Source organism: Sorex araneus, chromosome 6, assembly GCF_027595985.1.
Source record: "Sorex araneus isolate mSorAra2 chromosome 6, mSorAra2.pri, whole genome shotgun sequence".
Lineage (NCBI taxonomy): Eukaryota > Metazoa > Chordata > Mammalia > Eulipotyphla > Soricidae > Sorex > Sorex araneus.
The window spans coordinates 53843016-53869148 of record NC_073307.1 but is presented as its reverse complement, the minus strand read 5'-3'; the positions used below and the strand labels follow the sequence as shown (position 1 = coordinate 53869148).

The window sequence follows — 26133 nt, the reverse complement described above, 5'->3', positions numbered from 1 at the left end:
CCGCCCCATGGCCGCTTCACCGTACCCCATAGCCCCGCCCATAATAACCACGCCCTCTTGAGGCCCCGCCCACTCAGGAGCCCCACCCCGTGTCCTGTCCCGCGTCGTCCTCGCCGTGCAGCCAGCACCGCAGCTGTCGCTGCCCGAGGAGGCCGCGGTGATGGCGGCCGAGGCGCTGGCCGCGCAGGCCGTGCTGTCGCGCCTGCAGCGGCAGGAGGAGGACATCCGCTGGCTGTGGGCCGAGGTGCAGCGTCTCCGCGACCAGCAGCTGCACGACCCCGACCGCTGCCCCGCCGAGAGCGGCCTGTGCGCGACGCGGGAGGTGGCGCAGCTCCGGGCCGAGAACCGCGACCTGCGCCAGCTCCTGTCCGGCCTGCGGCGGGGCCTCTCCGAGTGCGCGGCCGTGCAGGTGACCGTGGTGGGCGGCCGGGCGGCGGGGCAGGGGTCGGGTGGGGCAGGGGCCGGGCGGGACGGGGGCCCGGCGGGCCGAGGCCTGGGCGGGGCAGGGGTCGTGCAGGGCAGGGGCGGGGCAAGGGTCAGGCGTGGTGGGGCAGGGGACTGGGTTCGGTAGGGGAGGAGTGGGACAGGGGCCGGGTGGGACAGGGGCGGGACAGGGCGGGGCAGAGGTCGGGTGGGGTGGGGGGGGCGTGGAGGGGCCGGGGTGGGCAGGACGGGGGGCTGGGCGCGGCAAGTGTGGGAAGCAGAGGGGCAGGGGGCCAGGCAGGGCAGGAGGCCTACTGCCGGGCTGGCGGAGCGCTCCTGGGACGGGGACAGGGTCAGGAGGCACCTGAGGGTCACAGCCCTGAGTCCCCGCCGGGTACCGCGCGCTGGGCTCCTGCGTGGCCGGGACACCCCAAGACTCCGGACCCCTTTGGCTAGGGGGACGCTGAGCGATGCCGTCCCAGCGCCTGTCCCGCATTCTTCAGCAGCACCAGTGATTGTCATTGCTCACCTTTGTGCAAATAAATCCTCAGCTTCTTACAGCCCACGGGCTCTGCCGGTGCTCGGAGGTCCGAGGCTCCCTAAAGACACCCTTCCCTCCCGCCGGTGACCGGCTGGTAGCTTGGCTAGCCAGTCCTGAAAGCTTCACTCTGAACATTGTTAATTCTGTTTTCCTATTTGGGGGCCACACCTAGCGATGCTCTGGAGTCTGCATTCACTAATCACTCCTGACCGGCGCACGGGACCCTGTGGGGTGCTGGGTGGGCTGCGTGCAAGACAAGCGCCTTACCTGCTGCTCTATCACTCTGGCACCCCGAAAACTGTTATTTAAGGGAAATGTTAACAGGATGCTCCATTCTGGGGAGACATTAACTTTCTGAGAACACAATGCTTCCGACAAGCTCTGAAAGCTTCCTTGCATTGTGGGGCTGCTCTCCGCATCTGAGGTTCTGTCAACGGCTTCCAGAAACACAGCACTTGTAGAGTTGGGGGAGGGTGGGAAGGTGAGGCGCTTGGGACTGACCCCCTTCAGGCACCTGCAGGACTCACAGAACCAGTAACAGCCCCTGAGCACCTGGGAATGTAACCCCTCCTTCTCCCAAATAGTAAGGAAAATCTCCAGCGCTAGCCCCCAACTCTTGAAGCTTCATGATTTGTTTCGGGCCGAGAGTATTGGAACAAAATGTACAGTGTCCTTGCTAAATGTGTGTGAAAATGCAGCGGGGGTTCTGAGTCCTAGAGCAGGTCTGGCCCTGAGGGGTGTGGTCAGGAGACACCCTCCCCACACACTCTAACCTCTTACCCCCAATGCCTGCTGCGTATTCTCTCCACACCCTGAGTTTTCCCAATCCATCTCTGGCCTAAGTCGATCATTTCCTTTCCGTTCTCAGCTGCCTTCTACTCAAATCCCAGGAGAGGACGTGAAGGAGGAGGAAAACGGGCCTGCTGGTCAGGTGAGCTGCTGTCACGGAAACAGCACAAAGACTGCCGAGAATTGAGCTCTTCTGCTTAATTGCCCAAGATTTGCCATTAATATGTTCACTAACCAAAATTGCCGGTGGGGAGGGGGCGTGTGGCTCAGTACTTGCCTTGCATCCGTGAGAAGTGGATTCAATCACGGGCACCGCAAATAAATGAATGAATGAATTGAAAATAACACGTAGCCCAAAGTGGCCTGTTTATTTATTTTGGTGTCGGAGTCACCCCAGCTGTGCTCATGGTTAGCTCCTGGCGGGGCTCAGTGAACCCTGCGGGTGCCAGGGGTCCAGCTTGGGTTGACCACATGCAAGCCAAACACTCGCTGTAGGTCGCTCCAGCCCTTAATGATTTATCTTTTTTTTCAGGGGGGGGTTAGTTTTGGGTCACACCCGGTGATGCTCAGGGTGTGTTGACTTCGCACTCAGGAAATACTCCTGGTGGGGCTCGGGAGACCATATGGGGCACTGGGAATCAAACCTGGGTCTGCCTCCTGGCAGGCCTACCTATCCTGAGCCTACCTACTGCTCACAGAAAGTCTCTGGGTTTGGGGGCAAATGGGAGCGGGGATGCTGAGCTGTGATTTCTTGCTGGTTGAGGAAATTTATTCCCTGAGCGCAGAGCCAGAAACAAGTCCTGGACACTGCCAGGTATGGCCAAACAACAACAACAACAACAAATTTTTTTAAATGTAAGTTATTAGCCAGAGTATGGAGCATTCTCGTTAAGGGAGTGCAAAGGTAGACCCCGTGGCCTCTATAGGTTGGTGGAGGGACGCAGTGAACATAAGAAGCCGGGGCCAGTGGTGGAGCAGGAGCAGAAGACATGATCAGTTTGGGCAGTGGCGTGGACCTGGGGGACGGGCTGCAGCCAGGCAATGGCCGTGACTGGGCCTTTCACTGCACGACCACGATTCCCAGGTCCCGTGTCAGCCCAGTTTCCTCCAGGAGAGAATGAAGCTTTTCGAAACCCTGAAGAAGGACTCCCGTGGTGCAGATGAACAAAAGGGGGGGCCCCGCAGCGTGATCACCGTGAGAGTGGCCAGTGGGCCAGCGGTGGCCGGGCTCGCAGGGGAGACCACGCCGTACCAGGTGGCGGCCAACATCAGGTAAGCAGGACTCAGAGAGCGATTCGGGAGGGGACTGCACAGAGCTCGCAGAAAGCCTCTGGGTTTGAGGGCGAAAGGGAGCAGGGATGCTGAGCTGTGATTTCTTGCTGGTTGAGGAAATTCAGTGTCTGTGTCCGTTTACTCCCTGGCTTTTCCTAAGGGGGCTCTTAAGGGCTGAGGAGATGGTGTTGAATGGGGGTTCTACTTAACCAAGCACCCTGAGACTGACCCTGGCAGGGAACAAGGAGGTCTGGATGGCACTGACTCATGAGACTCGTGGGCGTGGGCCAAGCCAGGTCCCAAACCCTCTCACAAAGCTCAGGGGTCCCAGAGCCTGTCTTTATTGGGCATTACTGTGAACTCATCATTACTTGGCTTCATGCTCAGGCAACATGGGGAGACACACACACATGATGGCATCTTACCAGTATGGCCACGGGGACTTTCCTGAAATAGCATTTTCTTAACTTAGAACAGGGATGTTCATCCCTAGTGCAGACAGGGTGGGCATCTTTTTCAAACTTTCCACCCACAAGCAAAATCAAATCTCTAGGGGACATGCTATACATCAGTTATGAAACCAAAGACCCAGATAATAAATTTCTATCATGACAATGGTTCAGAGGGCTGGAGCACTGGCCTTGCATGTAAGAGCCGTGTTTGATTCTAGGATCCCCCTTTCCTCCAGCACTGTGCCAGGAGTGGGGAGAGAGAGAGACAGAGAGAGAGAGAAGGAGAGAGAAAGAGAAAGAGAAAGAGAAAGAAAGAGAGCACAAGATTTCTCTGCTCTCTCCTGAGAAGGCCACAAACAAACTTTTCAGCAATTAAAAGATTTCTTCCTCCCGGTTCTGCACTCAGGAATTATTCCTGGAGGTGCTCAGGGGACCATATGGGATGCCAGGGTCAGCCACATGTAAGGCAAATGCCCTACTTGCTGTACTATTCCTTCGACCCAAGATTTCTTTCTATTTTTGGGGGCCGGAGCGATAGCACAGCGGGTAGGGCGTTTGCCTTGCACGCGGCCGACCCGGGTTCGATCCCCGGCGTCCCATATGGTCCCCCAAGCACTGCCAGGAGTAATTCCTGAGTGCAAAGCCAGGAGTAACCCCTGAGCATCGCTGGGTGTGACCCAAAAAGCAAAAATAAAATAAAATAAAATAAAATAAATAAAGCAGTCACATGTGAGGCAATGCCTTACCTCCTGCACTATCTCTTAAAAAAAAAAAAAAAGATTTCTTTCTATTTTTTTAATTTAATTTTATTTTTATAAACTTGTTCATGATAATTTATTACATTTAATATTCAAACACCAATTCCACCACCACATTTCAAATGTTTCCATCCCAAATCCCAAGTTGTGCCCCCCAAAGCTTGGTACATCAGTGGTGTAGAGTATAAGGGGACGTGCAGCCACAAAGGCATCCATGTGCTTCGATTTCTTCCTTCTTAAGGAAAAGAGAAAACAAGATTTCTTCCTTTTTAAGAGAGAAAGAGGGGCTGGAGCGATAACACAGCGGGGAGGGTGGTTGCCTTGCATGCAGCCTACCTGGGTTTGATTCCCAGCATCCCATATGGTCCCCTGAGCACCGCCAGAAGTAATTCCTGAGTGCAGAGCCAGGAGTAACCCCAGTGCATTGCCGGGTGTGACCCAAAAGTTAAAAAAGAGAGAGAGAAAGAAAACAGTATTTCTTCCTCTTTAAAAGTCCCAAGCTTTAACGATGGAATAAATCTGTGTCTTGTAGCCAAGCAGGCTACAAGACACAGCTTTATTCATCATGAAGATATTGCCTTGAGTTCTTATGTGTCTTTTTCTGGACTCAAGAATCAGGAAGCTTAAATGTGAGCTACAATTTTATCAGAAACTGGCCAGAGGTAGTTTTCAAGAATGTGTCCAATTTGCACCCATCTCAGAAGCATCTCTCAAGCTTGTTTCCCTCCACCTTGGTGGGAAAAGATGTTCCCCATTTATCCCTTAATTAAATGAAAGATCTTCTGAAAATTAAGGTATTTCTAGAATATTGTTAAATGCCTTTCAATTTCAGTAAGATATTGAGACTCTGTGTGTCCAAGCTATTACCAGCCCTGGTTGTCTTGAGTGTTACTCTCTATCATTGCTTAGAACCATGGGAGCTGTAGCTTAAAACTGCCTTGTCAAACCTTTTTGATTTACAAAACAAATTGGGGGAGTCACACCCAGCAGTGCAAAGAGCTTACTCCTAGCTCTGTGCTTAGGGCTCGTTCCTGGTGGTGTTTGGAGGACCAGATGGAGTGCCAGGAATTGTGGTGGGCAGGTGCCGCGCCCCCTCTGCTCTTTCTTAGGCCACAAATACACTTTTTAGCAACTAAAAGCCTCAGATTTCCCTGTTAGGGAGAGTGCTCTCTTTTTCCCAGTCCATATTATGTAACCTAAAGGCCTCTCCTCACCAGGTCCCATTTCCAGGAGACAATACAGGTGCCTGCAGGGAGGGCAATATCTTTGTTTCTTCATAGAGGTTGGGAATTAACTCCTTAAAGTCCTACACAGAATGATTCTTTTCAGGCTTGCCTAATTGTTTGTGCCTTTTTTTTTTCTTTTACTTTTTGGGTCACACCCGGCGATGCACAGGGGTTACTCCTGGCTCTGCACTCAGGAATCACTCCTGGCGGTGCTCAGGGGACCATATGGGATGCTGGGAATCGAACCCGGGTCAGCTACGAGCAAGGCAAACGCCCTACCCGCTGTGCCATCGCTCCAGTCCTTGGCCAATAGTTATTTGATGATGGGACATGTTTGTGTTACGTGCTTAGTAATGAAATGCATCTCAGTCACGGGAAACCATCCCAAAGAACCTACTTGGGGGCCGAGAGAGGACAGCAGGGAAGGTGCTGGCCTTGCCTGTTGTCAGCCTAGGGTCAGTCCCTGGCACCCCATTTGGTTCCCTGAATCTTGCCAGGAGTGGTCCCTGAGCATAGAGTCAGGAGTAAGCCCTGAGAACTGCTGGGTGTGTTCATCAAAAACCAAAAAAAACAAAAAAAAAGACCCCAAGTGCCAACTGGGATCAGAGAAGGCGCTGTGCAGAGGCTGCTGGTGTCCCTCCAGCCCTTGTTCTGTGGGCAGCTCTCCCCTCCCTGGCCCCTGCGGGCTCAGCCTTGTTCCCTGAGAGCTGTCCATCCCCCGCTGTCCATCCACTGCCTACCCATGGTGTGGCGCCAGGACTTTGTCCTCCGGAAGACTGTCGAGGGTGCTACCCACTCGGTGTGCACCTAGGAGCTGGGGCCCAGAACCAGAACCAGCCCCAGCCCGGGAATATCTGGTGTCTCGAAGATCTGTCGCTGCATGTGCTGTGGCAAGCTCCCGAGTGTCTTCCTCTCGCCAGCCCAGACCTGGCGGAGAGTGCGGTGGTGGCCAGGGTGGACGGCGAGCTCTGGGACTTGGAGCGGCCCCTGGAAGGTGACTGTGTCCTGGAGCTGCTTGCCTTCGACGAGGACAAGGACGCCCAGGCCGTGAGTGTCCAGCGCCCTGCACCGGTCGGGGGTGTTGTGTCACAATGGCGTGACCCCAGCTTAGTACCCAGGAAATGTCATTTGTATTGTAGATTTTTGGAGGGGGTGGTGGCGGTTGGGCCACACCCAGTGATGCTGAGGACTTAGTCCCTGCACTCAGAAATTACTCGGGTGGTGCCCAGGGTGCCAGGGACCGAGCCTGGGCCCACAGTGTGCAAGGCAAGCGCCTTACGGGCTGTCCTATCGCTCCAACCCCTAGACCTATTTTTATTTGATTTACTTATTTTGGGGCCACACCCAGTAGTGCTCAGGGCTGACTCCTGGCTCTGCTCTCAGGGTGCATTCCTGGGGGGCTGAGGGGATCATATGGGGTGCTGGGGATTGGACCCATGGTCAGCCACATGCAAGGCCAGCACCTACCACTGGACTATCGTTCCAGCCTTGAGATCTATTTTTTTAATGTTCATGAATGATTTTCATTGTATTTCTCACCCCTTTTCACGCACCGCTGGTATGGTCCGTGGCCCAGGCCCTGTGTCCTGTGTCCACAGGTGTTCTGGCACTCCAGTGCCCACGTGCTGGCTGAGGCCATGGAGCTGTACTACGGCGGTCACCTGTGCGCCTGCCCCCCCACCGAGAACGGATTTTACTACGACATGTTCCTGGGAGACAGGTGAGGCCCCGAGTGTGCACACCCAACACGTGAGCATTCTCCTAGATTCTTTCCCAGCCGCACAAGGTCACCCAGTTCCAAAAACCATGGTTTGGTTTGGTTTGTGAGTCACGCCCAGTGCTCAGGGCTTTCTCCTGGCTCTGTGCTCAGGGCTCGGTCCTGGTGGGCTCGGGAGACCCTGTGGGGTGCCAGGGATGGAACCCAGGTCAGCTGTGCAAGGCGGGCACCCAAGCCTCCTGCTCTTTCTCCTGCACGGTCCCGGCCCTCCCTGTAGAGCGGTGTCCAGCGTGGAGCTGTCAGCCCTGGAGAGCATGTGCAAGACCATCATCCAGGAAAAGCAGCCTTTCGAAAGGCTGGAAGTCAGGAAGGACGACCTCCTGAAAATGTTTAAGGTGACTGTCAGGAACTCTGGGGAAGGGAAACCAGCACCAATAAAAATCACTCACATATGGGGCTGGAGCCATAGGACAGCACGGAGTGCGTTTGACTTGCACATGGCTGACCCAGGTTCGATCCCCAGCATCCCACTGGGTCCCCTGTGCATCGCCAGGAGTAATTTCTGAGTCAGGAGTCACCCCTGAGCATCGCCAGGTGTGGCTTCTCCCACCAAAAGAAAAATTCACATAGGCTACATTTTTTTTTTCTTGCAACAAATCATTGCTGGTTTCGACCTCTTGTGGGACTCTCATCTCAAACCCTCTGGGTTCACCACCAAGTATAGCCCCGAGCACTTCAGCCCCAGGCTCTCGGGTTCTTGCATTCCAGGTCTCCTTTACCTGCCACAGTGGATGTGGCTCACTGTCTGTCATAATGGCAGAACCAACGTGTCTGCACTGCAGTGTCTCATGCGATGACACATGAATACCTCTTTCTCTGCAGCACAATAAGTTTAAGTGCCGCATCCTGAGTGAGAAGGTGCACACGCCCACCACCACCGTTTACAGGTAAAGCGAGGGTGTGTCCTGGGCCCCTCCTCCCGAAGGAGCAGCCTGGCCTGTCTCAGCGGGTGGGGGTGGAGGGAGGGGGGTCTCTGAGCATGTGCACAGTTGATTGCTGCTTGAGGTGGGGACCAGGATTAGCACCAAAAGACAATGGCCCTGGGGCCTGGACCAATAGCACAGCTTGCTTGATCCTTGGCACCTCACAGGGTCCCCAAGCCCACCAGGAGTTAGCCCAGAGTACAGAGGCAGGAGGAAGCCCTGAAGACTGCTGGGTGTGGCCCCCCTAAAAAGGAAGAAAAACAAAATGCCTCTGGGACCAGAGAGAATGCAGCAGGCAGCCAGCCCGGGTTCCCCTGAGCCCCTCCAGGAGTGACCCCTGAGCTTGGCTGGGCCTGGCCCCAAACGCCTCCCTCCTCAAAGCACTCCTTTGAAATGCATTGCTCAGATGCTACTGCATGCTCTTAGCATCCTTCTCCACGTGGCTGGGACCGTGCGCGCCCCGTGCCTTCCGCTGATGTTGCTTCCCCCGCTCGGAGGGCTCTCTCCCGCCTCGAGGCTCCTCTGACTCCATGGTGTCCCCAGAGAAGCAAAGGTTAGAGGGCTAAGAAGAGGCAGTGAGGGTGGGATACAGATGGAGGTTGAGGAGCTTGTGCCACAGGGTCCCGGTGCAATCCCTGAGCACAGAGGCAGGAGCATTTCTGGATGTGGCCCAAACATCCTCCTCCTAAAAAAAAAAAAAAAAACCACAAACCACAGGGTCACAAAAGCACCACTAGAGTGACTTAAACATGAGACTCCAAGCACCCTTGATTCATTCACTCATTCATTCATTCATTAAGTTGCCTAATGGATCCGTGGGTCTCGGTTGCCAGTTCCAGCACTCATGGCCCCATCTTCAGAGCGGGGAGGGGGTGGGAGACCTGGTCTGTGGAGTCACGACCACAAATTCCCCCCCCACACATTCCATTTCTGGTGAGGGGCTTCCGGCTAGCTCAGTTGTATCAGAAGTAAAATCATAATCTTCCTCATGCAAAGCTGGGTATAGTGCTTGATGGGGCTCGAGCAGGGGCTTCCCAGAAAGGGCTCAGGAGACCCACGGACCGTTCCTGGTGCCACCCAGGTGGACAGTTCAGTGCTTCACCCGGTAATGTGGAGCTGCACTGCCGGGGATCGAACCTGGGGCTTGCGTGTGCCAGCCGTGTAAGGAATGGGCACTGTGCTGCCCCCCACCCCCAGCCCCTGATGAAGTTTATCTGTTTATTTTGGGGCCTCACAACTGGGGTCCCGGCAGCGAATATCAGCCAATCCAGCCGGGGGTTCAGTGCAAAGTTGGAGTAAGGGGTGCTGGGGGGTTCCAGGGCTGCACTGGAGGTACTTGGGAGTGCCAGGCATATGCCCTAACCGCCGGACGATTGCCCGGCCCCTGTTTTAAAAATCAGTTATCACTGAGCTATTTTACTGGAATCACAGAGGGGTTAGTCTTTCACGATGAGAGCAGAGCCCGTGAGGGCTTTCGTGTGGCACCGTGGGCTGGTGCCCACCCCGGTGGGAGACCCCCAGAGATACTCCTGCGTGGCTCTGTCCGGGATCCTGGCCTGTGGCTGCGCTGAGGAAGCCAGGCTGAAACCTGCGGCCTGCCGTGAAGGGCCTCAGCGCCCTAAACTCGGCGCTGACCCTCCGATTCTGTAGATAAGGAGCGTTGTGGGGATTCAGGGTACAGCTCAGCACTGGTCCTGCCGCTCCCGGATGCGGGGCAGGCCCAGGGTTTCTAACGGAAAGCTGCCCCGGCACGTCTTCAATCTCTCCTGCAGGTGCGGCCCCCTGATCGAACTCTGCAAGGGCCCCCACGTCAGGCACACCGGCACAATTAAAGCCATAAGGATTTTCAAGGTACAGACTGATTTTTGCTGTTGCTGTTGAAGTTGGATGAAAGAAGAAGACATTTCAGGGCTCTCTCTCTAGCATGTCACCCCATCTGGAGATGCTCACTTTCGGAGGGGGCCACGGCTGGGGGTGCTCAGGGCTGACTCCTGGCCCCGTGCCTGGGCTTTGTTCCCAAGGGTGCTCCGGGACTGTGCAGTGCCAGGGATGGAACTAGGGTCGGTCACGTTCAAGACAAACACCTTAACCCCTAATATTCCATTCTGGACACGAGGCTCTAAGATGCCATGGTCTAGAAGACTCTTCGCTAGGCAGTCTAAGTGGTGTCTGCTTGTTTGTCATGCAGTGTGGGTAAGCGTTACGCCACGTTGCTCTTTGCACAGGGTATTTTTGAATGCTCTCCTGCTGTACCGTTGTTTCTGGAATCATCCCTGCATGTGCGGTTGACCCGTATACGGGAACAGTGTTGTAGGGGAAGGGAAGAAGGGAAAGGGGTTGATGACTTAGTGGAGAGAGAGAGAGAGAGAGGGTGGAGGGAAGAGAAAAAGAGGGAAAGAGAGAGGAGAGAGAGAGAAGTAGAGGAGAAAGAAGAGAGGAGAGAGGGAGTGGGAAAGAGGAGAGGCAGAGAGGGAGAGGAAGAGGGGAGAGAGGAAAGAGGAGGATAGGAGAGAGAGGGAGAGAAAGGTGAGAGGAAGAAAGAGGGAGAGCAGAGAGAGGGGAGAGGAGAGAGAAGAGATAGGGAAGAGAGAGGATAAAGGTAGAGGAGAGAGAGAGGAGGAGGAGGAGGAGAGAGTGAGCGAAGAATGGCCCGTGGGGACTGAGGGAGCGGAGTCTGCCATCCTGACCTCCCTTAAGGGGTGCTGCTGACATCACCCCATTCTTCCCAGTTAGCCAGGGATCAGTGAAACTTTGACTTCCCTCCATCCCCCAGTTACTCATCAGCCCCCCTCCTTCCCATGCTGACCCCAGGACCCACCGCAGATGTGACTAGGGCTGTGACGGTGGTGCGAGAAGCAGTTGAAGCATCTTTCCAGCATGCACAGTGGAGAGCTGGCGAGTCAGAGCAGTGTCCTGGCTGGCCCCGGGGTGTGTGTCTCACCCGTGGCTCCTGTGCTCTTTAGAATTCCTCCAGCTGCTGGGCGGGCGACCCGAGCACGGAGATACTGCAGAGGGTCTACGGCATGGCCTTCCCAGATCCCCGGAGGATGGAGGCCTGGGAGAAGCTCCAGGAGGAAGCCAGGCACTGCGACCACAGGAAAATCGGGAAGGTAGGGACCAGCCAGGGGCTCCAGGAGGGCACAGCCCCCACCGGCCTCCAGTTGTATCTTGTGAAAATGAAGTAGTTTGGTTATCACTATATTTTTTAGAAGATTTTTTTTTTAATTTTATTGAATCACCATGTGGAGGGTTACATAGTTCTCAGGATTATGTCAGTTATACAATACTCAAACACCCTTCCCTTCACCAGTGCCCATCTTCCATCACCAACCCCCCCAGTATACCTGCCGCTCCCTCCCACCTCCCCAGTCCCCACCCTTGTAAGTGATAAGTTTCACTTCGTTTACGCCTTATCTCGATTACATTCCATGTTTCAACACACAACTCACTACCGTTGTTGGGGTTTCCCCCAAAAAAGAAAAAGACAGTCCTATTGCCAAGGAGGCATTTGATAGTTCTCCATTGCTAAGAATATAGAGATATTAAGTCCCGCTGTTTGTTACATAACTTTTCTTTTTCCCCCTTGCCCCGCACCACCGAGTTCACGCCTGTTTAGTAATCGCCACACTGCCTGACAAGGGAAAAAAAACCGAAAACCGAAAAGGATGGTTATTTCCCGTCATCAGCAACGTGGGGCTCTGGCTTAGTTGATAGACTAGTAGAGTGTCTGCAAGCAGTTTTTGGAACCGAAGGTCTTGCGCTGGTATCGGCTCCGGCTCAAGATTCCACCAGCGTCCCACTGTTCCATGTACATAATTTTTCCCCTTATATCCCATTCCCACGCCACCAGGTCTGTTTGCTTAATGGACATCACACTATGTTTGACACCACGCCGCGTTTCTTCCCGAGAAAGAAGGATATTTCTTCTCAGCCGGCGTGGGGATATAGCTTAGTTCAGTCTAGAGAGATGGCTACCACTTTGATTGCCTTCAATATTTCAGCAACAGACTTACTATTCTTGTTAGGATCTCCCACAAAAGTCCGACCCATTAAAATGGAACCATTACATATTGCTGATGCTAACATGACATTGGGTTTCTGTATAAAGTCCAGGGAAAGTACAACCAGAAATAACATCACTACAAACTTTTACCCTTTTATGGTGCTCATAAGATGGAGAAACCTAGAGAGAGGCTCGGCGTCTCCGTTTTGCGCTCAGATAGCCGCGGCCCCTGTGCTGTGCTCGGGAGGAAGGAGTTGAGAGAGAGAGGTTAAAAGAATTGGGGGATGCCCGGTTCCCACTGTTTCAGCCCGCCGTGGGGTCTCCGATCGCGTGCCGGAATTAGTTCAGTGGGCTGCTTGGAGTCCAAGGGCGCTTCCTTGGGCTCTTCCATCATGCTCTCTCCGCGGCAGGGTCCAAAAAATCACTATATTTTTTAAATTCCTCTCTCTGGCTGGCATTCACCTGCTGAACTCTTCCCTGCTAACACCCCACATGTCTTTGCATTCAATTTCTTTTGAATCTTTCATTACATTAATTTTTTTAAAAAACACACTCTTTTTCATCTTGATATAAGTATTTTTTTTTAGGGACCAATAGAGAGAGCAATAGAATGGCAGGGAGAGCATTTGCCTTGCACTCAACCAATCCTGGTTTAATCCCCAGTACCACTTAGGGTCCCCTGAGTATCACTGGGAGTGACCCTTGTGCCTGCTAAGTATGGCCTAAAGCCCCCCGCCAATTAAAAAAAAAAAAATGAGAGACTACATATCAGATTCTGGAAGACAGCAGAAAGAATGAATGATCTAAGAGCAGGTAGAATGGTTCAAGCTGTTTTGTCTTTGTCCTTTTTGTAATTTTTTTGTCCCATTCTTGTCCCTTGGCTGTTTGAGGCCACAGTTGGACATTTGCACAGGGACCCCCGGGCCTTGTTGTTTGCTGGGTGAGCGGGTGGGGCTGGGGAGGGCACAGATGCTGGGTGAGGGTCACCTGCAGGGGCTGGCCTCTCAGTGACCACGTGGCATCTATTTCTGTTTCTTTTTCTTTGGGGTTTTGGGTCACCCCCAGTGGTGCTCCAGGCTTTCTCCTGCATCTGATGTGGGGCTGATTTCCATCTAGGAGCAAGAACTTTTCTTCTTCCACGAGCTGAGTCCAGGCAGCTGCTTTTTCCTCCCCAGAGGAGCCTTCATTTATAACACACTCATGGACTTCATACGGGTAAGTGAGCCTTAAAACACCCTGTCCTGGCTCCGCTCCCCTCCTGGGCCCTGTTTTCCCTCCTTGGAAGAAGATTAGCACCGCCACCCAGTCTGGGCACAGAGGGGAGGTGTTTGCCTTGCCCACGGCACTGCATGGGGGTCCCTAGTTCTCCACCAGGAGTGATCCCTGAGCACAGAGCCACGAGGAAGCCGTCAGCATCGCTGTGTGAGTCGATGCTGAATGAATAAAAAAAAAATGTGGATCTAAAAGAGAAGCACCTTTCTATGTGCCTTTCTATGGGCCGGGGCCCTGCAGGGCTGGGGGTGCTGTGCAGTGCCAGGGGCCAAACATGGGCTCATATGTGCAAAACCTGTGCCCCTGGGCACCCGCCACTTCCCCAGCCTTTGGATCGTGAATTCTAATAAAATTGTTGACCCACTTTGCATCTTCCCTCAACCCAGTGGATTCTTGTATCTAATGAAATGGGCCTTTGGTTCCTGTCGAGTCTGGTCATGCACCCTGCAGACCCCCAAGGGAAGGAGGATACCCCAGAAGAGGGCGGAAGCAAGTGTTAGATCCACTCCTAAGCCCCAGCTTGCCATGGGCCACTGGTGGCCTCTGTGGTCTCCCACCTGGTGCCAGGGGGATGGGGGCGGGGGTGCTGTTCCCTGGGGCCAGTACTTAAGAGCAGAATCTTTTGGTGCCAGCCACAGGTTGACCACGTGGGAGAACATTTCCTTCCTGGTGCCTTGTTCCTACGTGATTCATACTGTCCCTTTGCTCAGTTTTCTATGTGTCTGTCCCTCTTTCCTTTGCATCCTTCTGTCAGAACTGCAGCTCTCTGTGCCTCATTCTAACAGGATCTCCGAGGGTCTTTGCGCCTCGCTCTGACAGGATCCCCGAGGGTCTTTGCACCTCGCTCAGACGGGATCTCCGAGGGTCTCTGTGCCTCATTCTGACTGGATCTCTGAAGGTCTTTGCGTCTCGCTCTGATGGGATCTCCGAGGGTCTTTGCGCCTTGCTCTGACAGGGTCTCCAAGGGTCTCTGGCCTCGCTCTGAGGGTCTCTGTGCCTCGCTCTAATGGGATCTTTGAGGGTCTCTGCGCCTCGCTCTGACTGGGTCTCCGAGGGTCTCTGCGCCTCATTCTGATGGGATCTCTAAGGGTCTTTGTGCCTCGCTCTGACGGGGTCTCCAAGGGTCTCTGGCTTCACTCTGATGGGATCTCCAAGGGTCTCTGCGCCTCGCTCTGACAGGGTCTCCGAGGGTCTCTGTGCCTCATTCTAACAGGATCTCCGAGGGTTTTTTGCGCCTTGCTCTGACAGGGTCTCCGAGGGTCTCTGCACCTCTCTCTGACGGGATCTCCGAGAGTCTCTGCTCCTCGTTCTGACAGGGTCTCCGAGGGTCTCTGTGCTCATTCTGACGGGATCTTCGAGGGTCTTTGCGCCTCGCTCTGACGGGATCCCCGAGGGTCTCTGCGCCTTGCTCTGACAGGGTCTCCGAGGGTCTCTGTGCCTCATTCTGACGGGATCTCCGAGAGTCTCTGCGCCTCACTCTGACGGGGTCTCCGAGGGTCTCTGTGCCTCGTTCTGACTGGATCTCCGAAGGTCTTTGCATCTCGCTCTGATGGGATCTCCGAGGGTCTCTGCGCCTCGCTCTAACGGGATCTTCGAGGGTCTCTGCGCCTCATTCTGATGGGATCTCCAAGGGTCTTTGCGCCTCGCTCTGACGGGGTCTCCAAGGGTCTCTGGCCTCACTCTGATGGGATCTCCAAGGGTCTCTGCGCCTCGCTCTAATGGGATCTTCGAGGGTCTCTGCGCCTCATTCTGATGGGATCTCCAAGGGTCTTTGTGCCTTGCTCTGACGGGGTCTCTCAGTGAGCTCCCCCCACAGTCCTCCTGTACGCTTGCCAGCTGAGCTTCTTGCCGACTCCCATGGGTGCTTACTCCCGGCCCCTGCTGCCAACTCCTTACTCCTCGCCAACGCTGCCCTCCTCCCTTCCACCTCCCAGTGTTTCCCCTCACAGCAGGAGGGGCACCTTCCTCAGCACTTTCCCAGCAAAGAGCCCCGAATGTCCTGACTGTTCTTGGCTCCTCTGCCACAGCGCCCCATGGTGGCTGGTCTCTGGTGTAGCACCTGGGTCGGTGCTCCCCCTGCAGGGAGGTGGGGGGCAGCACCCTGAAGACCTCAGAGAGAGGCCCTGCCGACCCTGAGCCCCACAACTGTCCCAGGCATGCTCTCTGTGCTGAAAGCCCTGGAACGCTCCAGAGCAGGTGTGAGCCGGCGCCTCAGAGGAATCTCTTATCTCTGTAGATGGAGACCAGCCTGAGGTTTCGGGGTGAGCTGTAGATTGTGCAGCTGTCTAGCTCCCCAGTGGCCCCGTACACCAAGGTAAGGGCACGGGCATGGGCACCAGGCAGAGGGGCACTGAGGCTCAGGGTGCAGGGAGGGGGGATATTCAGCAACAAAGTGGAGAACTTGGCACTCCAGATAGTTCTGAAGACATTGTCCTTTCTGGAGGGGGCGGGGAGGGGGGAGACAAAACCAGCAAATAAAACTCCAAAACCACACAAACATTTTTCAGGGACATCAGCTATTGCTCCCCTCTTGGTTTGCTGCCTGCCCCAAAAGGCAGCCCCCGATTCAGTGCCCTCAGCTTTCACCCACCCGGTGCTCATTCTGAGCGGCTGTGCCAGGCTGCCTCTTGGCACAGCCAGATATCACTTCTCTTGGGTGTGCACCTGGGGGGGGCGGGGCGGGACGGTGGGACTAGGTGAACTGGCTTCTTTGGAAAAGGCTGCGCAGTTTGCAGGTGGAACTATTTGGCGAGTCCCCAGGCAGAGGTGCCTTGAGCTTGGCCGCGTACTCACCTGCTCCTGGCTTTCTCTGGCGGGTGCAGTGGGTTGAGTTGCCTGTTTCCGTGATGAACAGTGACAGGGGATCTTTTCCTGAGGCAGAGGGGCCAGATGGACGTTCTTTTGGGGAAGTTTCGGTCGCAGCATGTTGCCTGTTTGCAGAGTGCACGTCGCTGGGCTTTGCACTCTTGCTTTGTCAATGGTCTTTCCATGTTCTTGACGTGAGTTCTGTGTGCGATCCTGGTGCTGTGAGCCATTCTTATTACTTCCCCATCTGAGCAACTTCATTAGGTCTTCTGAGTAATAATAATAAGTAGTAATAATAATAGTAATGTAGTGGAGGGTTACTTTTCACATTCTAGCTAAATCCTTTGCCAACTTCAGAGTCTTTCTTTGTTCTGTATTAGAAATTTTAAAAAATTTGTAATTTCTCTTGATTTTTTTAGGTTCTGTGGACAGTAAAAGCCAAGGTATACTTTTTAACCCCTACCTTGATCAGCATTTATTATTGCAAATAGTAGATAAAACATTACATATGTACTACACTGAATTGTTATTGTAACTATTTTAAGTCAATATTAGTAAAATCATTTCATTTTATTCTTTTGTTTTTGTTATTTTCCTTATGACATTTTATTTTCTATTTTTTTAACTTTAACTGAATCACCCTATTTTATTTTATTTTTTTTTGCTTTTTGGGTCACACCCAGCGATGCACAGGGTTTACTCCTGGCTCTGCACTCAGGAATTACCCCTGGCGGTGCTCAGGGGACCATATGGAATGCTGGGAATCGAACCCGGGTCGGCCTCGTGCAGGGCAAACGCCCTACCTGCTGTGCTATTGCTCCAGCCCCCACTATTTTATTCTGTAGGATTATTTTGGATGGTTCCACTTTCTGTATTTTCACATAAATTTTACAACAGGCATATCAATTATTGGGGGGGAAAATTACTTGCTGGTAATTATCTGCTGGTAAACATGTTATGCGCCAAAGGCAGAAATAGATCAGGACTGGAAATTAGCATGGCCATAGCGTCTGGGCTTTCTAGTTTCAGGATTCTTTCACCTCTGACATGGTAGGGGAAGCCTCTGCTTTGCAGGGAGACTTGGAGTGTGTAGTTATAAAAGTTTCACATCGACAGGATTTCAATGACTGGTTCTTTTCTTTTCGTCTATTGTGGGGAGGGATGAGGGCTTCACCCCTTGATGTTGAGGGGCTGCTCCTGGCTCTGTGCTCAGGGGTCACTCCCAACAGGGCTCTGGGCACCAGGTGCAGTGCCAGGGATTGAACCCTGGTTGGCCGTAGGCAAAAAAGCACCTTAACTCCTTGTGCTTAAATTCCTGTACGGTCTCTGGCCTCAACTGCAGAGAACGCCGACACTCCCCACTCTTTCACACTTTGTCTTGTTTGGGGGCCACAGCAGTGCTCAGGGGCCACTCCTGGCAGTGCTCGGGGACCGGATGGGGTGCGGGGGATCGACCCCGGGGGGCCGCGTGCCAGTCCGCCGCCCTCCCCGCTGTGCTGTGGCCCCGGCCGCACTCCGCACGCACGTTTGCGTGGCCTCCCACCCAGCGCTCAGCCCTATGCGTTCCCTCTGGCGCCGGCTGGGGGGCGGCGCTGGGGGGCGGCGGCTCGCGGGCTCACCTTCAGCCCCTGCCCCAAAGGAGGAGTACCAGCGGCGCGGCTTCTCCGAAGTGCTGTCCCCCAACCTGTACAGCGCCCAGCTGTGGGAGGCCTCGGGCCACTGGCGCTACTATGGCGAGAACATGTTCACGGTGCAGGCGGAAAAGGACACTCTGGCCCTGAAGCCCATGAACTGCCCAGCGCACTGGTGAGCACTCGGCGTGGAGCCCAGCGCGGCCCAGACACGGCATCTGCAGGGACGTGGCGCCTCCTGGCGTCTCTGCCGGGGACTGTGTTGCCTTGGTTGATTCTGTGGGCGCTGGGTGCATGCACAGAGGTTGATGTTAGGAAGCAGCTTTCTGAGGCGTGATATAGATGCGGGTTATGGATTGCAAGCAACATTTGTGCACGTTAGGAGACATAGTACAGGGCTCAGGCGTTGGGATTCCACGCCACTGACCCTGGTTCAATCCCCAGCACCCTTCCCTCAGAGTCCAAAACCCTGAGCTCCCAGCTGTGACTCCAGGACTAAGCCCTGAGCACCACCACCATGTGTGGCCTCCAGACAAAACAAACAAGTAAATAGTGCTCATTGGTAAATACTCACCCAGGTGGCCCATCACGGGTTCTGTGAGGCTGGAGACAGTGAACCTCTAGATTCTGTTGATTCCGAAACTCCCCCTTCGCCCTCCAAACTTCAGCCTCTCTGAAATTGGGGTTTGTCTGATTATGATGCCAATGTAATTAATATGTTCTTTTGGGGGGGCACACCCGGTGGTGCTCCGGGATTACTCCTGGCTCTGCACCCAGGGATCATTCCAGGGGGATTCAGGACCGTTTTTGGGTGCTGGGCTGATAGCTTCCTTTCTTTCTTGGTGATCCCTGAGATAATGGTGTGATCTGACCGTCAGTGTTGACTTAGTGTCTATGGAGGAATAGAATTAGCACAGCAGGGAGAGTGTTTGCCTTGCACGTGGCGGACCAGGGTTTGACCCCTGGAATCACTTGTGGCTGCACCATGTGTGGCACCAGCAGTGATCTTTAAGCAGAGTCAGAAATAAACCCTGAGTACCGCTGGGTGTAGCCCGAAAACAAAGCAACAACAACAACAAATGAGCAGGAAGTTGGTAGGCGAAATCAGCCTGGCACCAGGAGCAGACTGGGCAGCTAGAAGCGAAGCCCCAGCTCCCCGCCACCGCTAGCCCACCTACTTTACTTTCGTGCTGCCAACAGACCCAGTTCCCAATAAATCCACCTCAGCTCAGAGCTTTTCAGACAGACCTCTGAACACTGAAGAAAGCCCTTTCCCCTTTGCTGGGAAGACTGAAGGAAGTCCAGGGGCTAGAGACGGCACAGCGGGCAGGGCACTTGCCTTGCATGCAGCCATCCTGGACTCAACCTCCAGCACCCCATACAGCTCCCCAAGCCCCACCAGGAGAGATCCCTGAGTGCAGAGTCAGGAGTAAGCCCCTGAACACCACCAAGTATGCCCCCTCCCCCAAATAAGAAGGAGGAAGAGGAGAAATAATTCACTGGCTGGAGTAGGGCAGGAACCTCTTTTTGAAGGAGGTGAGTTTTCTCTGGAAGAAAAGGTTTCAAGCACTGCTGTGATGAAAATTTAGGCTAAGGGGCCAAAGTACAGGGGGGAGGGCATTTGCCTGGCACTTGGCTGACCCAGGTTTGATCCCTGGCACCCCGTAGAGCCCCCTGTGCACAGAACCAGGGATAAACCCCAAGCATTGCCAAGTGTGGCCCAAAAACCAAAAAGGAAAAAGGAAACTGTAAGGTTAATAATTCATAGAGGAAAGGTTTGATTTCCTTATTTTGAATGTTAGGTCACACCCAGCAGTGCCTGGAACCTGATCTTGGTGCGCTACTCAGAGCAGAGGTGGGGGGTGGCGGGCAGGCATGACTCCAGTGTGCGAAGCCCCTGTCCAGCCCTCATTGTCCTCTCACCGGCCCCCAAACAAGCAGCAGCTGGTGCTGCAGAGCCAGAATTCGGTGTCTGCGAGTCTCGGGGCCTGCCCCGGCTCTCCTCACCGACGCTGCGTGTCCTGCCTCCTCCCTAGCCTGATGTTTGCCCACCGCCCGCGGTCTTGGAGGGAGATGCCGCTCCGCCTGGCCGATTTCGGGGTCCTCCACAGAAACGAGCCTTTGGGGGCTCTGAGTGGCTTGACCCGGGCACGGCGCTTCCAGCAGGACGACGCCCACATCTTCTGCACAGAGGAGCAGGTGAGCCGGGCGCGGGCGAGTGGCGCAGTGCGGTCTGTCCCCACAGGGTCAGGGACAGACGGGTCACATGCCTCTGGCGCTGCCTGTGAGACCCCAGGGATGAGGCTGAGGATCTGTGTGATCTGGGGCGAGCAGCATCCAGACCCCCCACCCCCTGTCCAAGACCACCCACTCCACGCCCCTCCTGCTTCTCCCAGGGAGCCCACTCCCAGACCCTCCGCTCCCCCAGGGACCTGACTCTCCTCCGGCTGACCCCACGCCCTGTCTATCAAGGTCCCTGCTTTGAGCTGACGCAGGGCTGGAGCACAGTCCCAGGGTTCCATTCTTGGTGCCTTGGTCCTTGCCTGCATTCCCAGCTCCCAAATGATCACGCCCTTCCCTCCGCTCCCGGCACCCGGCGCGGTGCTGAGCCTGTACAGCCTGACCATCGGTTCTTGCTGTGTTTATTTTTTTACCCAACAGTGGTCCTTCTTTTATCCTTATTTCCTTCCTGTGGCCCCCTGTGCCCTCCGGTCACCCCTTATCTTGTGCTCTGTCCCCTTGGAAGCTCCCAGGGGAGTTCAGTGCCCCCCACCCAAATGAGGCACGCATGTGAGTGACCAAGGACCATGACCGATTCCACAGTCTCCTCATCCCAGCTGAATGACCCCCCCCTTTCATCTTGCCAGTTTCTTCTCCCAAATTCCAAATCGCAAATTGGATCCCAGTGGCCATCTAACTGAGCCATTGCTAACATGCCTGGCGTTGACTCATTCCCGTTGTTTTCCTGTCACTGAGTGGACACAACCCCGACTGTGATGACACTGGATTGTGTCTGCTCCTTTGACCACGTGCCACCACCCCACGGCCATCCCACACGGCGGCCCTACCCCACCACCCTGGCCTCCTGGGCCTTCCCTCTGGCACCTCACCGAGAGCTCACACCTGACCCTCACATCTCGGGAGCTTCCCCTCCCCAGGCGCCCCCCTCCTCACCACATTCTCGTCCACCGCTTTGCCAGAACGTGGGCTGAGTGGGAAAGCGCTTGGCCTTGCGGGTGTGAGACCCCGAGCAACCTCCCTGGCACCGCAGGAGCTGACCGCCAAGGACACGTTTCTGCGGCTCTGATTTCAGATCGAAGAGGAGATGAAGGGCTGTCTGCAGTTCTTACAGTCTGTCTACTCAACCTTCGGCTTCTCCTTCCAATTAAGTTTATCCACCAGGCCTGAGCACTTCCTGGGCGAGACTGAGACGTGGGACACGGCAGAGAAGGTAGGGAATGGCCCCCTCCCCCTCGAACCCCCCTCTGCCTGCTGGGCAGGCGGGAAGTGCCCAAGTGGCAGGACAGGGGCGCAGACATGACAGGAGACTTGCCGTGTTTTCTTCTTGCCAAAACACCAGCAACTGCAGAACAGTTTGGTGGCATTCGGACGGCCGTGGACGCGGAGCCCGGGTGAGGGGACCTTCTATGGCCCCAAGGTGAGAACCACCACCCTGGGTACTTCCAGAAGAGTGGCGCTCAGGGAAAGGTCATCTCTCAGGCCACACCTTTGACTTGCAGATCGACATCCAGATCCAGGATGCCCTGGGCACGTACCACCAGTGTGCGACCATCCAGCTGGACTTCCAGCTGCCCATTCGCTTTAACCTCACGTACATGAGGTGAGCCGTCCCACACCTGGCCCTTTGCTGGTTACTCGACGTCTACCTTTTTCTTCTAATTTATAGCTTGCATGTCTCACCATTCCCTTTGATCTGGATTTTTGAATTTCAATGATTGCAAATATCCACGTTTTTTTAAATGGGTCCTGCCATCAAATACTTAAGCCCAGTTCACAAAGATGGTCTGCTCTGCGAGGTTTCTTAGTATTGTTTGCTTGTTTTTAAACTTATTGAGCGGGGCAGTGGTGGGCCACATCCAGCAGTGCTCCGGGCTTACTCCTGGCTCTGCTCAGAGATCAGTCCTGCGCTCCTGGCAGAGCTCCGGGACCCTGAGGGATGCCAGGGGCTGAACCCACATTGGCCACAAGCAAGGCAAGCACCCTCCTTGCTGTACCATCTCTCCAGTGCCAACATTAACTTTTAAATCATGATGCACTTCACGTGAATTCTGTCTGTGAGGGATGCCGCACAAGTCCGAGCTCATTCTTTGCATTCAGATGCCTGTGGTGATACATTGTTTGCTGAAAGACCATCTTTCTCCAACACTGGTCTTCAGGCCTTTGTCAGTACCCCGTCACAACAGAGGCGTGTAGTTCTGTCCCACTCACCCGTTTACCCATGCCATCCTGTCTTTTGATAAATTATTATGGAACCCTCAGACAAGAGTCAAATGTGCCCTTCTCGTGTTTTCAGCAAAAATGGGGAAGACAAGGCCCGTCCTGTGATCATCCACCGAGCCATCCTGGGATCCGTGGAAAGGATGGTCGCCATTCTCTCGGAAAACTACAGGGGGAGGTGGTGAGTGACCCGCCCAAGAGGTGTCTGTCTGTCTGGTCAGAGAAGGTCGGGCCTGGGCCTGGCAACAGGGCTGGGATTAGGGGGCTTGTCTTGCACACAGCCGGCCCAGTTCCAGCCCAGCACTGACTACAGTCCCCTGAGCACAGAGCCAGGAGGAGCCCCTGAGCACCCCCAAGGTGTGGCCCAACCCTCCACTTTGGCACCACATAAGGAGATCGTGTCTAAGGATTAGATTAGATGAGGCTGAAACCCGGGAGCTTCTGCTGACTTCCCCAATGTCTAGCACTACATCAAACTCAGTTTCTGGAGAGGGAAGTGGTTGGTGGTGAAGGGATGCGCGTTGAAATATTGCATTCCTGAAACAGTCACAAATAACTTGGTAATTCATGATCAGTTAATTTAAAAAAATCTAAGTTGTAGTCATTGGGCCAGAGCTAGAGTACAGTGGGGAGGGTGCAGACCTTGCACACAACCAGCCCGGGCTCAATCCCCGGCACCCCATATGGTCCCCTGAGCATCACCAGGAGTGATTCCTGAGTGCCAGCGGGGAATAAGCCCAGAGCATTGCCAGGTGTGACCCCAAAAAAGAAAAACAAAACAAAACCAGACCAGGTAGCCTGACACAGTGCTCTTGACCCTGGAGAGAATGTGGAGAACTGGAAGATCATCTTTGCACCTTTCGGGCTGCCGGAGCCCCTGTCCCTGCTGTTGGGGGTGTGCCCACTGCTTGCTCTCCTGCCCCCTTCTCCTTCAGTCCCTATTCCCCGCCCCCATGCCCGTGTCCAAGCGACAAACACAGTTCACAGACCACTGGAGGTGGCGGGGGAAGGTCTGGAGGCCGCAGTGAGCATTCCCCGCTGGGCTCAGGGAACCTCCACACTCTCTCTCCGCCCCCCAGGCCATTCTGGCTATCTCCACGGCAGATCATGGTCATCTCTGTGGACCCGGCTTGTGACAAATCGGCACTGCAGGTAACGCCCGTGCCACCTGCCACGGCTTCTTTACTTATTGGCGGGGGCCAAGGGTCGGGCCCAGGATGGCGGCTATTTGCGGGGTCCGTGGCTGGAGTCTGATTCTGACTCCGTGGCGGGCCCGGAAGCTGTGGCAGGAGGGTGTGGGCTCCCTCCCGTGGGCAGTGCCTCCATTGCTCACGGTGCAGGCCTCTCAGAGGTTTGCCTGTGGGCACCCCCTCTGCGGCTGGTCCCCCATCTCTAGGCTCTGGCTTTGCTGGGATGTGGGACGGGAAACACGGCTGGCCAGAGAAGTGCTAATATTAACTTTAAAATCATGATGCACTTCAAGTGACTTCTGTGTCTGTGAGGGGTACTGCGGATTCATCTCCTATGGAGGCCACTCAGGAGGGAATGGTGTTTAGCTGCCTCTTCTAGAATGTTCTAGAGGCTGACTAGGTGCAGGTCTGGTGTGGACCTCCTTGATGGAGAGTCTCAGGCAGGACATGCCATGTACCACCCTCGAAGACCATCTGGGTACAGGGGGAGGTGCCAGCGATGGGGCATGACTCTCAGGAGCAGGTGGCAGCCCCAGATCCCCTCACGGCGTGCGCCCTGGTCTTGCCAGGTGTCCAAGCAGTTTTCAGAAGAAGGTTTCACGGCTGATGCTGACCTCGACCACAGCTGGACTCTGAGCAAGAAGATACAGCGCGCACAGCTGGCCCAGTATAATTTCATTTTGGGTAATTCAGATGTCTTCTATAGTTTTCCAAATCCTGGGGGATTTTTGGGTTGTTTCCCCCTCCTTTATTCCAAAGACAAATTAAGAAAAAGAAAAGCACTATGCTGTACCTCTGTCCTTCTGTCAGTTGGCCTGTGTGTGTCTTAGACGCCAAGAGCGTGCTGTGCTGTGCCTAGTCCGCGGCCACTATGGACTCTTCATTAGCTGCTGAAAGAAGAATCACATTTCACACAAATCCTGAACCTGACCGCTTATATCAAACCAATCATGGAAACAAATGTCACAATAATCTCATTAGGTTGGGGCTGGAGCACAGTGGGTAGGGCATTTGCCTTGCACGCGGCCGACCTGGGTTTGATTCCCAGCATCCCATATGGTCCCCTGAATCACCGCCAGGGGTGATTCCTGAGTGCAGAGGCAGGAGTAACCCCTGTGCATCGCCAGGTGTGACCCAAAAAGCAAAAAACAAACAAACAAACAAAAAACAACAAAAAATAATCTCATTAGGGAGCGGAAAGGATGTGCAGTGGTTAGGGAGTATGTCTGATATGGCAACCCTGGTTCAATCCCCAGATGGCCCCCAGACGTCCTGGGTATAGCCCAGAGGACGCCACGCCGCCACGCCCTGTCAGAAAGGCCCAGTTAACCCCCCGCATCATAGGCCCTGAGGAGCATCACGACCCCAGACTCTTGTGTTGAAGCTCCAGTCCAGCCAGTGAGAATTCCAGTAAGACCGCCATACTCCCTGGACACCACTCAGGATGCCCCACCCCCAAAAAAGCAGGTGGGGGGAAAGTACTATCAGAGGAAGCCTTAATGGCCACGAGTTTCCTATTTAGAGACCATTTGTTTCAGGAAACCTCAAATCAACCTGACTGTTGATTTGAAATCTAGGAATCTAGGGAGGCGGTGACGTGCAGCAGGTTGATTCCTCTTCCTTTTCTGCAGTGGTTGGAGACAAGGAAAAAGCAAATTGTGCTGTCAGCGTTTGCACACGGGACAACAAAATCCATGGAGAGATGCCAGTCACCTCCGCCATGGGGAGGCTGAGGACATTGCGAGCGTCCCGGACACTCAGTGCTGAGGAAGACTTTTGAGGCTCTCCCCTCGGCCTTGCTTCCAGAGAACTTGTTTTGGCCCTTGAAAATGCACCTTGCTTCATGTGAGTGCCAGGAGGCCAAGAGGCAGCAGCTGATCTCAAGTTTGAGTCACTCATGCATCTGAGCTCAGACATGTGAAACTTCATTTCCCAAATGCCTCCAGTGACTTCTATGGGAAAAAGTAATTCCTAAAGCAGTACTAGGAAAAAGGAGTGTGAGATGCCATGGCTAAGGCTAAGGTCGGTGGTTATTCAAAAGATAGACTTCAAATAAAAATCTACAAACCTTTTTTTATTTTGTATATGGGGGAAATTTTTTTTTTCTTTTTGGGTCACACCTGTCGATGCACAGGGGTTACTCCTGGCTCTGCACTCAGGAATTACTCCTGGTGGTGCTCGGGGAACCATATGGAATGCTGGGAATTGAACCTGGGTTGGCAGCATACAAGGCAAACACCCTATCCTCTGTGCTATCACTCCAGCCCCGGAAATTCTTTTCTAAGGAAATTATGTCTCAGGTTTTGTTTGTTTTTCTTATGGTGGTTTCCCTGAAGTTCACACAGAAACTCATCTCCCAAGTAAGAACCATGACTTCTTTTCAGCTAGCCAACCACTACCAGAGCAGCGGCTAGAGCTACATCCCAGATCGCTGAGCAAGAGCACTGTGCCTCAGAGAATGCCAGTTGTGGGATCAGCAGTTCCTTGCTCTGAGAATGGACTTGCCCGTTTGTGCTTCTGTTTGGCAACTGAGACTTGTACACCTTTAGAAACAAATAGATGGCATAAAATGAAATAGATGACATGCTCTTTCCAGTGTTTCAGCCATGGGGT

General features: G+C 54.3%; 1 protein-coding gene across 1 annotated transcript; it reads left to right on the top strand.

Annotated features, from left to right (window-relative positions):
* Positions 1-78: 78 nt before the first annotated feature.
* TARS3 (threonyl-tRNA synthetase 3) lies at positions 79-25604 on the top strand. The gene is made up of 19 exons (XM_055141453.1): positions 79-409; positions 1833-1895; positions 2838-3025; positions 6382-6508; positions 7060-7181; positions 7456-7573; positions 8061-8125; positions 9934-10012; positions 11125-11271; positions 13281-13379; positions 17881-18047; positions 19909-20071; positions 21186-21323; positions 21453-21530; positions 21613-21713; positions 22407-22511; positions 23410-23482; positions 24090-24204; positions 25152-25604. Exons 1-19 carry the CDS (start codon positions 161-163, stop codon positions 25298-25300), a joined length of 2346 nt encoding a protein of 781 aa, XP_054997428.1. The 5' UTR covers positions 79-160; the 3' UTR covers positions 25301-25604.
* Positions 25605-26133: the final 529 nt, after the last annotated feature.

Excerpts from the sequence above, each read along its gene's own strand:
- TARS3 (XM_055141453.1), top strand. The coding sequence starts at position 161 with ATGGCGGCCGAGGCGCTGGCCGCGCAGGCCGTGCTGTCGCGCCTGCAG. Across the intron at positions 3,026-6,381 it reads CAGGTGGCGGCCAACATCAG|CCCAGACCTGGCGGAGAGTG; the intron begins GTAAGCAGGACT and ends TCCTCTCGCCAG. Across the intron at positions 10,013-11,124 it reads AAGCCATAAGGATTTTCAAG|AATTCCTCCAGCTGCTGGGC; the intron begins GTACAGACTGAT and ends TGTGCTCTTTAG.